At 41.2% G+C, this 12,233-nt stretch overlaps 1 protein-coding gene across 1 annotated transcript in view; it reads right to left on the bottom strand.

Annotated features, from left to right (window-relative positions):
• Window positions 1-12,233, bottom strand: part of itga5 (integrin, alpha 5 (fibronectin receptor, alpha polypeptide)) — a 49,842-nt gene that overhangs the window by 20,608 nt on the left and 17,001 nt on the right. The window contains exons 3-15 of the mRNA XM_012875532.3: window positions 7,419-7,519; window positions 6,447-6,570; window positions 6,243-6,304; window positions 6,119-6,164; window positions 5,896-6,021; window positions 5,770-5,814; window positions 5,547-5,590; window positions 5,285-5,341; window positions 3,240-3,292; window positions 2,923-3,131; window positions 1,229-1,420; window positions 1,101-1,146; window positions 372-485 (exon numbers count right to left, since the gene is read on the bottom strand). Of these exons, the coding sequence (XP_012730986.2) occupies window positions 372-485; window positions 1,101-1,146; window positions 1,229-1,420; window positions 2,923-3,131; window positions 3,240-3,292; window positions 5,285-5,341; window positions 5,547-5,590; window positions 5,770-5,814; window positions 5,896-6,021; window positions 6,119-6,164; window positions 6,243-6,304; window positions 6,447-6,570; window positions 7,419-7,519 (1,219 nt within the window). The remainder of the gene's footprint in view (window positions 1-371; window positions 486-1,100; window positions 1,147-1,228; window positions 1,421-2,922; window positions 3,132-3,239; window positions 3,293-5,284; window positions 5,342-5,546; window positions 5,591-5,769; window positions 5,815-5,895; window positions 6,022-6,118; window positions 6,165-6,242; window positions 6,305-6,446; window positions 6,571-7,418; window positions 7,520-12,233) is intronic.

Here is a 12,233-nt window from a genome sequence, read left to right as displayed (position 1 = left end):
GCGAGGAACCGTCATCTGTTTCCTCTCCCCGTTTCTGGAGCTGAGCTGTGCACATTAGGAAGAGGCCAAAAACGGCTAACAAAGCTTCTATTCAGTGTTGTATTTCTCCAATTCCCAACAGAAGGGATGAGATACGGAGCCATTCTGAAAATAGGTCAAATAAAGTCCGCCCTCGGCGCAGATCGGCACTATGTCAGCTGAGGATATTGCTTATCAGAGCCTCCGAGATAACAGTGTTTATGCATGGGGGAGAAATGGCATCACTCATCTCTTTTGTTTTACACTGAACATTCAGGTCAAACGAAAACTTTTAAATAAAAAAAAAGTCACGAGACAGAAGGGGTTTCATTCAGGACAAGTTCGAAACTCACCAGGAAACATGAATGCTGGAGTTTCCGTTGGTTATCACGCAGGCCTTCTCTTCTGGGTTGATCATTGAGGGCGAAACTGTGAGGGAGACGCTGGTGCTGACAATTGGCCGGGATCTTTGGATAGCAAAAAAATAAATAAATAAAGTCAGTCATCGGATACTGAGGGTTGCTACAGACTTTTCAAGTCAAACTTTTATACTTTTCCAATGTCAGGTTTTTCTTCTCTGACACGTTTTGCAAGTTTTAAGATGTAGACACAAAAACTCACAGTAAATATCTCTATAGTTACCAGGCGTCAACTATGGAAACTGCAAAAAAAAACTACAGATAAAAGGGACAGATCGTCCCTTTTATCTGTAAGTATAAAGACCCATCTAAAAGATGGGTCTTTTAGAGAATGGGACAGGAAATAAATCCTGCAAATGCAAATATTGTCTGTGTTTTCTATTCCAATACTCTTCAGATTGGGAAGATGTCTAAAACAAATACCAGAACTTAGCAGAATGCGTGGGAACTCTACATACTTTTTTTAGATTAGCATGAACACTTGAATACAAAGAACTCGTATCCCTTTTAGTCAATTCAGCAAATATTTAACTTAACATTGCAGATGTAAAGAAGCAGGTTGGGACAGATCCTATTTTCAGTCCTTACATAAAGTGTGGACACAAAGAAAGTAAGAAAAGAAAATAAGAGAAGAGAAGATGCCGTATAAAAGTTAAAACATACCTATAGAGAACTGCCTTGTTAACACCAAAGGCTCCGACAATGAGATCTAGAAAAATGGAAGAACAGAAGTTTAAAATGTATTTATTGAAGTAATTTCATATACATACACATAGGGAACAGTGTCTTACCAGGGTATCCATTCATGTCCAGGTCTTGAGCTCCTCTGAGGGCAAACCCAAAGCTGGCAGGAAAAGCAACAGCAGCCCACTGGCCTACGATGACCTGAGATGGCTTTTCCCTGAGGCCTTCTGAGTGTCCATTGTAGATGTAGACCAGACCCTGCTTATCATCACCTCCAAATGGACAGCTTATAGCAACATCTGCCAAAAGGGTGAAAGTTCATGAAAAACATGAGCTCTTCCTGTCTGCAACCACCCCCCCCCAAAAAACCTCCTTCTCTGAATCACCTGGTATGACAGTATCACCTGGTTAGACTGAATAATTAGTCCTTTTTAGTGATCCAGTGATTGAAAACACAAACTTTACCGATAATTTTAACTTATGAAGAGTCGCACATGAACAAGTCAAAGGGCATGAATGAGTCAGACTTGACATTTTGTGCGAACGTTTCCCATAATACGCCGTGGGTGTAATATCCGAATGAGCTCACATGAGAAAATAAAAGATCATTGTTAGAGAACTCAGCGTGCATGTCCACATGATGAAGACACTCGCTGTTTTTTTGTTTTTTTTTATGTTGAGTGTGTTGACACACTGCACATCAGCAAGTACTCCAACTGCAGCAGGCCAGACAGATGGTCCTGCAGAAGATAGCGAAGTGAGATGGGAGGCTCAATGGGGTCTCTGCACACCATCTCCATAAACATTATGAACTGATGTCATCTGGCAAACTGTACCGCAAAAAACAGACTGCTACACAGATTTCTGCTTAAAACTGATAAAAGCTTATAGTTAGAGTGGCTTATGTTACCCTGAGCTATCTCTATAGTTATGTTGCTACAGGCTTAGGCTGCTGGAGGACATCAGGGTCTATTTTTCTCACTCTGCTGAGTTTTCCTACTGTTCTACAATTTGCAGGGGTTGTTGTTATTTCAACTTTTAACTTTTCAGTTTCTCTCAGTAATTTTTTCTCTTCATAGAAGGTACACCTGGTCTGATGTTCTGTTAGCTGTGACATCATCCAGGCGAGACAGATCATCTGCTATTGCCATATAATATAGAAAGGATTCCTGGATCAATGTGTGCTTCTGTGCTTTTTTGTGTCTCTGCTCTGTCTTCTCTAACCCCCAGTGGGTCGAGGCAGATGACCGTTCACACTGGGCCTGGTTCTGGTTCTGCTAGAGCTTTTCCTCCCTGTTAAAGGGAAGTTTTCCTCTCCACTGTCGCTTAATGCTTTATCAGTATGAGGGATTGCTGTAAAGTCATCAACAATGCAGACGACTGCCCCTGTGACTCTACACTCTTTCAGGGGGAGTGAATACTGCTTGTCAAGAGTTGATGCAACCTGCTGGGTTTCCTTAGAGAGGAAACTTCTTGTCGGTATGATGTGATTGAATTTGACTTTGTTAAGTGCCTTAAAATGACATGTGCTGTGAATTGGTGCTACATAAATAAAATATTATTCTTTATTTGCATTGTGAAATGAACACATCATCCCACTAGGCCACTGCAATGAGCGTTAATGGATGGATGGTTTAGAAAATTTGCTAGATAATCTGAAATATGTTAGTGTGTCCAAAAAAAAAAGAGACAAACTGGAGAAATTTGTATCTGGGTGTATATTTTGTCACAGCACTGTAGGGTATCATCTCGTGAGCTGGGTGTACAATTACACTCCTACTAGTTTCAGTTCCACCCTTACCATTGAAACCATCCTGGTCCAAGTCTCCCAGGGGCGCGATGGTGCTGCCAAATCTCCCAAACACCTCGGTGCCTGTCAGGTTAGGTTTTTGGATCTCCAGGTTTAAGGGGCTGCGCTGTAGGTAGACATAGACCCGTCCCATCTCTTCCAGACGACCATCAGAGCCTCGGACCATGAACATGGGAGCTCCCACCAACAGATCGATCATCCTGTAGATGTAAAAACAAGAACACATTCATTTTAAATCACAGATTTAGATGCTTAAGAGAATCGCCGAAGCAGTTGGGAAGTATGCAGTCTAGACCGACTCTACTCACCCATCACTGTTGATGTCAGTCGTTGCCAGTGCATAGCCAAAATACGACCCCATCTATGGAGACAAAATAGGATGAACCAGACCTGAAGAAAATGTTACGGCTTAATGGGTTTTGCAAGTTTGACTTGGATAAAAGTCGTGTTTTCCAGTTCTGTTTTACTTTTATATGCCTTAATTCTTAGCCCGACAAGTCGTAAAACCAGCCTGAGCCATGACAGTAAAAAAAAGCTCTCATCTGATTTAGTTTATCCAGCTAAATCATGTCTGTTTTAACAAGCTCAATGCCATTTTTTACCCAAACCTAACTGGCCCAGGTGGCACTAAGGGTTTCCCTTTAAGACAGTGGTTAATGGGGAGTTTTTCTTCCCACTGTCGCTTCATGCTTGCTCAGTATGAGGGATTGCAGCAAAGCCATGTACAATGCAGACGACTCTCCCTGTGGCTCTACGGTTCCCCAGGAGTGAATGCTGCTTGTCGGGACTTTGATGCAATCAACTGGTTTCCTTATATAGGACATTTTTGACCAATCTGTATAATCTGACCCAATCTGTATAATATGATTGAACTTGATTTTGTAAAGTGCCTTGAGATGACATGTTTCATGATTTGGCGCTATATAAATAAAATTGAATTGAATTGAATTTAATTGAATTTAGAAAAATAATCTTTCCCCAAAGATTTGTCAACATTTTTGTTGCGTTACAACCACCAAGTTTAATGCAGCTTCTTGGGATTTGATACTCTAGATAAACAATGGAGAAGTGGAAGGAAAACATTACATAGTTTGAAAAAACACGGTTTGATCAGCTTCCTTCCTCCTGCTGAAGAGGAAGGAAGCTGATCATCTTATGGCATGATGCTGCCACCGCCGTGTTTCAAAGTGGTGATGCTTTGTTCAGGGTGACAAAAAAGGTCAATGTTGGTCTCCTCTGACCAGAGCAGCTTCTTCCACGCCTTCTTGCTCTTTCCTTTACATGAGTTGTGGCAAACCTCACTACAAACATGGAACTAAAAGTAAGGAGAATTTTATCGAAAAGAGTGCATTTGTCCTTGAGTTGAGCCGGCAAGTTCAAATGATCCGCCAATGGAATAAGATTTTTGCAGTTAAAATAGAAACAACTCATCTCCATCATCTTATTTCAAGTGCAGTATAACTAATTATCTTATGTTAGGGGTAAAAATACTCATTCAATTGCCAGATAATCTTATTCACCTGCTCAAATCAAGAACAAACACACAAATCTCAAGAAGATTTTAAGTACATTTAGTTTCATTTTTGCAGTACTTAGACGAGACTTCCCACGGCTTTGTTTATGCCTTTACTCATTCACTTCTTGGTGGAGCACATGACTCACAGTCATCCTGTCAGAAGGTTCTCCCACATGAGCTGTGGATCTATGCAGCTCCCCCAGAGTTACTATGGGCCTCTTTGATGCTCCCTGGTCTTTTAGGTCTTGAACTTTAGAATCCACTGAAATCCTGGCCTGTCAGTTTTGTTGGTCAGCCATGAGAGTTTTGCAGTTGTGCCATAAACTTACTATCGGATAACGAAAGTAACAGTGGCCTTGATTTGAGCAAGCAAGTTCAGAGCTTGGTATATTGTTTTTAAATATAACCTTGCTTTGAACCTCCATACTACATCTGACCTGTCTGGTCTGTGCCTTGGTATTCATGAGGTTGCTGATTCTCTAACGCTTCATACCAAACTTCAGGCGTCTTTAAAGAACAGCTGCATACGTACTGAAATTAAATGACACACACCTTGACTCTATTTACAAATTAGGGGACTTCTGAAGACAAACAGTAGCACTGAATTTAATTTAAGGGTTTTCAATTACCAATGATAAATACCAATCAATCCCGAACTATTTTGCAGTTTGTGTTGGTCTATTATCTGAAATACATATATAATGTATAACAGCTGACATAATGAGACTAAATGTGTAAAGGTTCAATGTCGTATAGCTACATCTGCAAGGTATTGTAAGTTAGCTTTTGTTTAAGAATTTATCTTTATCAATAAATTAATAAATGTTTTAAACTTACCTGCTCACCAGTGAAATTCATCATGGTGGTCAGATCTGAACCGTTCAAAATGGTCACCTGTAAGACAGAAAGTTCATATAATGACCATTTTTGTCAGGTCAGATGTATGCATGGGAATTTTCTGAGGAAGTAATGCCCCACTTTAACGATGATTCACAGGCTGTTTATGTTTAAGCCTTTTATTTTTTTCACTAATCTTCACCCCTGACATTTTATCACTTCAACAAGTGAGAAATTTTTAAAAACAATTCAGCTTTCTTACCAAGCCATAAAGCAGGAGTCCCTTTGGAACACCAGCAACAAAATCTAGAAGGAACAGAGATTTAATAGGAAAAAAAAGCACACGGAAAAAAAATAAAAAAAAAACAGATACATTAAATCTAGACTGGCAACCCAGTGATCACATAAAATTTTATTATTCCTTATTTGCATTGTGAAATTAACACATCAAGCCACTAGAAAACTACAATGTTAGCTTGACCTACCTTCAGTCTGATCACCACTGAACTCCCCAACAGCAACAGAGTAGCCTGGAAAACATTCAGGACAGACGTCGGGCTAAACTCTCACAGCAGGACACATTGAAATTAGATTTAGTGAACTCCGCTTACCTTGGTAGCTGTCATCTTGTGCAGCCTGGACCTGTTTGGTCTGAACTTGACGCTCCACTGCCTGCATAAAATAGCCTGGATAGTAGGCGCTGATAATGTCTTCCTTAGCTGCAGAGATCACCTGACCTAGAGGTAGAGAAACGAGGACAACTCCACATAAACTGACCTTTTCCAGTTTGGTTTTTGATGACTGTAAAATATGATTTATGTCTGTTCTGCATACCCTGCCAGAAGTAGCTGCCAGGTCCACCCAGAACCACTCTGCCATCCTGAGAAGAGAGTATGTGTTACATTAGTGAGCACAGAAGAAGACGGAGAAGATGGCAAAAAACTACACTGGTTATTACCGTTGTAAAGTCAGCGCTGAATCCTCCCTGACAGTAACCCTGTCCCTCCGGACCACTGAGTTCTGGAACACACACGGGAAGAAACGTTGGTGTCAGGATCATTTATTTCTGGTTTTAGTGGATATTCTTTTAATAGGATAAATACATTAAGCCAATCAGAAAAAGGCAACTCCAACGATGGACTTCAGGTAAAGTGACGGTTACCTGTCCGACAGGGAGCATACTCCACAAATTTGGTGAAGTTCTGGACTGAGAGGTAGCAGGTTCCCGTAGCATCAGAATGGGGCACGTCCTTTTCAGTCCGCCAGTAGTAAAGAGGGGCGCAAGCCTGGATTACAGAGTTGGGCAAAGGAGAGACATGCCAGGTTTCACATGCAGTGATGACAGGTGTGAACTCTAAAAGGAAGATTATTTTTTTCCAGATTGATTTATATTGATATTATACATTATTACACTGTATAATATCAGACACTTGGTGTGTATTCATGTTACTTTTGTCTGGATTTTCTTGAAACGTATCAGAGTTAAAGGGGATGAATATAGATGTAAATCCCACTTTTGAGATCTCTTTTTTTATTTTTGTAAAACCTTTAAAAATATACAATGTAACATTTTCAGTCTATATCACAGAAATGTAATGTGGGTTTTTTTTGTCTATCACAAAAGATACCTCAACAAAATCCACTAAAGGGTTTGTAATGTGACAAAGTGTGAAAACTCAATCCAGGTTACAAAGCAGTGCGAGATAGAAACTTACTAAAGACAGGAAGCTAAACTTTGTTGTGACAGGATACGCTGTGCGAAAGGTTTGAGTCTTTCAGTGTAACACATCCCAAAGCAGTTTTACTGAGGTAACTAAGAGGTTTGTCAGGGCCATAATAAGTAAATTATAAAACCCGTCTCCATACAATTACCATCACAAATCCCATTTAAAAAAATGCTGTACTTGTATTTGGTTTGCGTTAAAATGTATGCTCTGTGCACAGATCTTTGTTGGTTTTAAAGTTTATTTCTGAGTGACCAAACTTTACATGTATTCAGGCTGAAAAACTGGGTGGGGAAGAACAAACGAGGGAAAACAGGGAAGCCGATCCTAATTTTAATAATAGGCAGTGTAGAACAAAATTAAAACTTTGCCCAACCCATGAATACTTCACAAAAGGGGGATCTCCTTACCAGAATTGTGTCACCGTGAGATCGCACTGTGGCGCCAAACCACTGGTGGGACTTGAAATCAACCTGGTGTTGTGTGTTATTAAGCAGGGTAGTGCGGTCTCCTGGGAAAACAGATATACAGAAAAAGACACCGAGTTATAGCCGGATGATAAAACATGTTTTCATTCAGCTGAACCTCAGCTATCCCAATTATCCCTTCCCCTTCCTCTCAGAGACTCCTGAAAACATCTGTGCAAATTGGCAGACAGCTGGAATTTTGACTCAAGTTACGTTTTTTTTTTTTTTTTTTTTTTTTTTCCACACAAAGATTAATTGTAGGAGAGTTTGAAAAGGTGGTGTCTGCCAACATGCAACAGCTCAGGAGACAGAATGGATCTCCGCTTGGCCAGGTCCAGACAGGGCTGGCCTTTCCTGACCCTGCCGACCCTCCGCTCTGTTTGGCCACCTGGCCAACAAGGACTGATCCGATCTCCCACTTTGACAGCAGCAGGTGATATGACAGATGGTCTGAGGGGTCAGGTTTAGACGTGGCTTCAGCTGAACACAGACGTTACGTTCGTGCGGCAATAACGTCGGAAATGCAACCAAATTGATTAGGGAAGGAGGACTCCCGTCCCGATCAGACATCTGCATAGGAGCACAGCAGAGTCTGCTGGGACTGATAGACACAGAATGAGATCAAGATTTATGTGGATGTGAGGAGAGAAGGGTCTACCCATGTCTGCCTTTAATTTTTCCTTTCAGCCAGAGAGGCAGCCTGAAGCTGAAGATGAGGGTCTCCTCCATGTCGTGGTGGAAACAGCCTTGAGTATGGGGTCCAAGGAAAACATACACACTCTGGCCCGGCTTCCTCGCAGCAACCTCCCATTCATCTCTGTTCAGCCACACTTCACTCTCCTGTTTGCATTTTCAGCGCCGTCTCTGCTTTTCTTTTCGTTTTTCTTACACCGTCTCGCCCAAGTCCCCATGTCTACATGGCAAAATTCTCCCTGCTGCTTACAGGGAGAGCTCTGTCACCTCATCAAAATATTAAAAATGCTTTTTTTTTTTTTTTTAATGGCCAGGCTACACAGCCGTGTAATCCGGGCTTTCCTCCTACTTCGTGGGAAGATGGCAGTCAGCCCAAGCCTCAGTGTTCAGAGCTACTTTAGCCACAATGGGAAGAGCATGACACACACTTTGAGCAGCACCATAACGGCACTGTTACCTGTTTCTCAACTGCACGACAAAAAAGGTAGATAATTGCGATCGCCTTAAGAGGGTCGGTCAAGTTTTTACATGGTTGCCTTAGTACAGTGTCATTTTAACGACTAATAAATCGACATGCTTGTTCTCTGGTCCAACTGAAGGCAACCCGCTGGAATCTGCTGAAACGGTTTGAGAGAGTAAGGAAGGAAGGAAGCAAGTAAGGAAGTAAGTAACTAAGTAAGTAAGTAACTAAGTAAGTAAGTAAGTAACTAAGTAAGTAAGCAAGTAAGTAAGTAACTAAGTAAGTAAGTAAGCAAATAAGTAAGTAAGTAAGTAAGCAAGCAAATAAGTAAGTAAGTAACTAAGTAAGTAAGCAAGTAAGTAAGTAACTAAGTAAGTAAGTAAGCAAGCAAGCAAGTAAGTAAGCAAATAAGTAAGTAAGTAAGTAACTAAGTAAGTAAGCAAGTAAGTAAGTAAGCAAGTATAAGTAATTAAGTAAAAAAGTAAGTCAAATCTGGCTGCTTGGAAACATTCCCTTTGACTTGAATTCTTGACCGGCATGGTGTGGAAATTAAAGGCAGGAGCACTGATAAATTATCATATTATTTAGTCGCAGTAATAGTATTATTATTTTTTGTTTCAAATAAAACCTTAGATCATCCTCTATAGTTTTGATTTCAAACCAATTTTACCACAACATTCTCATCCCGACCTACGCCTGGACATAAACCATTGTCATCATCTCTGAACACCCCCCCCCATTGTTCATGTGAGGCTGGTTAGTGCAGTGTGCTGATGTGACATGGTGCCAGCCCAGTCTCTCCCAGGACCAGCGCAGGACTCAGAGGGGTCTGGCCCGTGTTTATAGATTCATTCTTCTGTGAGCTGTGCGCGAGTGGATGTAGCCATTAGTGAAGTCAGAGCCTCTCATTGTGAGAGTGTGTATTTCTGTGCTTGTCAGTGAAGTGGAAGACAAATGGTCAAATTCACTCATCACATCAGCTGGCCCTGTGGGAGCACCAAGAGAAGGGGAGGTGGATGGAGCAGAGCAAAGGGGGCTCTGGTTTCTCCCCATTTCCTCAATCCCCTCCCTCCGATCCTCAGTTCCTGCATGTGCCCTCCAACCTCCCTGATGCCTCTCCTTCTCTCAGATTCACGGACAGGCTCTTATCTCCATGGAAGAGGAAGTGGATGGGTGGGGGCTTTGGACCACTTTGACCCAATTAGTTAGGTTAATTAAGAGGGTCTGTGGCCAGTAGGTCAGGGCTCAAACACACTATGGTGGGGAAGCGCCTCGGGCAACATTTTCTTTGAAATATACTGAACACGCAGAAGAGAGACAACTTAAAATAGCTTGAAGAGAAGCACTGAGCAATTAGCTTTTGATTAAACTGGGCCACTTATTGGCTTAATTGATCCTGACTGGTGACTAACTGGTCTAAAACTCAAAAGTCCAATCTTTTTTCCAATATTGAAATCCACAGCCAGAGGCTCAAACAAGCGCACTCTGTCATGGAAGTTCATATTGAAATTCAAAGACTGATATTTTTTTTTGTCAGAGAGGTGTTTTGAAAATTAGGTCAGAGAAAACACAGAAAGTGTAAAATGCTACAAATATGTCAGGTTATGTCAAAAAATGCCTGTGGTTTATTCAGGCTGAGAGAAAGTGAGAGCAAGACTTTTACCAAATAACAGGAAGGCTGGAAGGATTATGAGAAAGCTTCTTCATTTTATGCTTTGAGCTTTCAATCCCCGTCTGTTTTTGAACAGCTGGATTCTGAAATATTGGCCACCTTTTGGAAATCTTAGAGTGAAGGTAAGGCTCCAAACACTATGAGAAATACAGACAGAAACTTCTGTTTCAAGCTGGGTTTAAACGTGACGCATTGAACAGGGTGTAATGATGCACCGCGAATGCAAGTTTCATTAAAAATGGGAAAATTCAAAGATGCCCTCGCCGAGCAAGTTCACCTGTACTGACGTCAAATGACCCAGTTGTTTCAAGAAAACTAAACATTGTTAAATGCTATGTTGTCACTGCTTATTCGGTGACTAAAAATAGCATACATATACACATTGGCCAAGTTTGTGGGTACAATCACTTACAGTGTAAATCAAGTCTAAAACAACAACACAGGATGTAAAGCAAAGTGTTTTTTTTTTAAACCTTTCACCAAAAAAAGATCCCTGTGGGCTTTACAGACAGGCTGTATTTCCTATCTTCACATTTTTCAGTATGCGACAGGTGAACATTGACTCTTCTTCTACATCTCTAACCCTTTGTTTCTGTTTAGCTGCTACAAGCACACCAGCTATTCTTCATGGTTATTTAAGGTACTGCGCGCAGCCATTTTGGTGCGTGAAGTCAACTGTTTCTTCTCTTGATTACTGCATTTCTTCTGGTTATATAGCGTACTGCGCCCCAGTGTTTTTGAAGAATACGGCATCTACATTCGTGTAAAGTATAAACAGCGCGGCTATGTCCTTGCACTACAACCGAACACGCGAGTTTAACCCAGGCTTCAGTAATGCTAACCTCGCTAACTAGGCTAACCGCCAGTGTAAGGTCATTTTCACAGCTGGTTTGATAGGGGACCAAATTACTAACTTTCAGCTAAGGTGGTTTGCTTTTACATTGCACTTTGTCAAAGAAAGCAAACATTTTGCCTAACCTGTTCAACCCCTCGCCTGTGGTAGCGAGGGCTTGAGGCGTGTGAGGCAGCGGTGCAGGAGCAGGGGCGCTTACAGATTCAATGACCTGATGTCACGCTTACTTGGATGTCGAGCAAGGTATTTACAATATATGATTTACTTCATTAGTATTATAGCTATAAACAATTGTTTTTGCCCAGATTGTCCTGCGGTGTAGTCTACTTCCTGCTTTTGGAGTGGCCTCCAGTCTGCTTTGCATTCCCATATTTGAACTGCTCCAGAGCCGAGACCTAGGTTTTGAGGCGGACCCGAATTTGCTTTTTTTGGTCCGCATTATAGTTCGCTTGCGCATCCACACCTCCCCAAACGAACCAAACTTTCTAAACAAACTAATCAGATTAAAGTGGACTAAACGCGGCTGGTGTGATGCAATTCCTGATCATTTTGGATTTTTGACTGCTTTAAAATCATGACGGTTCATCAGCACAAGGCTAAAATGTGTTCTGAATAAGACTTTGTTTCTTCTTATTTGATAGTTTTCTGAATTGCTATTGCAAGTTAAAACTTTACAAAAGATAAAGACAAAGAATTGGCCCCAAAATTCTGATCTTTGACTCAGTCGGTTGCAAAAAAAAAAAAAGGTAAAAAAAAAAGAAAGAAAAGAAAATCACAAAATAATCACATTTTGCTCACGTATTCACAGAAAGTGCTGGCAAAGAAAGTACGGCGAAAGCTGCAGTGAATAAACACCAACAGAGAATGTCATAAGTGTTACAGCTGTGTGTCATAGACACATTTCCATGCAGCTATCCGTGTACTGTACGACAGTTCATGCAATGATCCAGATGTTAGCGCTGGCTCTGGGAGTGTAATCTGCTCCTTTAAAGTCTTTTGAAAATATGAAGGACACTCCAACAGCCCAGGGGACCAACCTTGACTCTGAGGCCCCACCGCTTGAGCATGACATCACTCCAT

Source organism: Fundulus heteroclitus, chromosome 1 (assembly GCF_011125445.2).
Source record: "Fundulus heteroclitus isolate FHET01 chromosome 1, MU-UCD_Fhet_4.1, whole genome shotgun sequence".
In the NCBI taxonomy this organism is placed as follows: domain Eukaryota; kingdom Metazoa; phylum Chordata; class Actinopteri; order Cyprinodontiformes; family Fundulidae; genus Fundulus; species Fundulus heteroclitus.
This window is presented reverse-complemented; position numbering and strand designations above follow the sequence as displayed.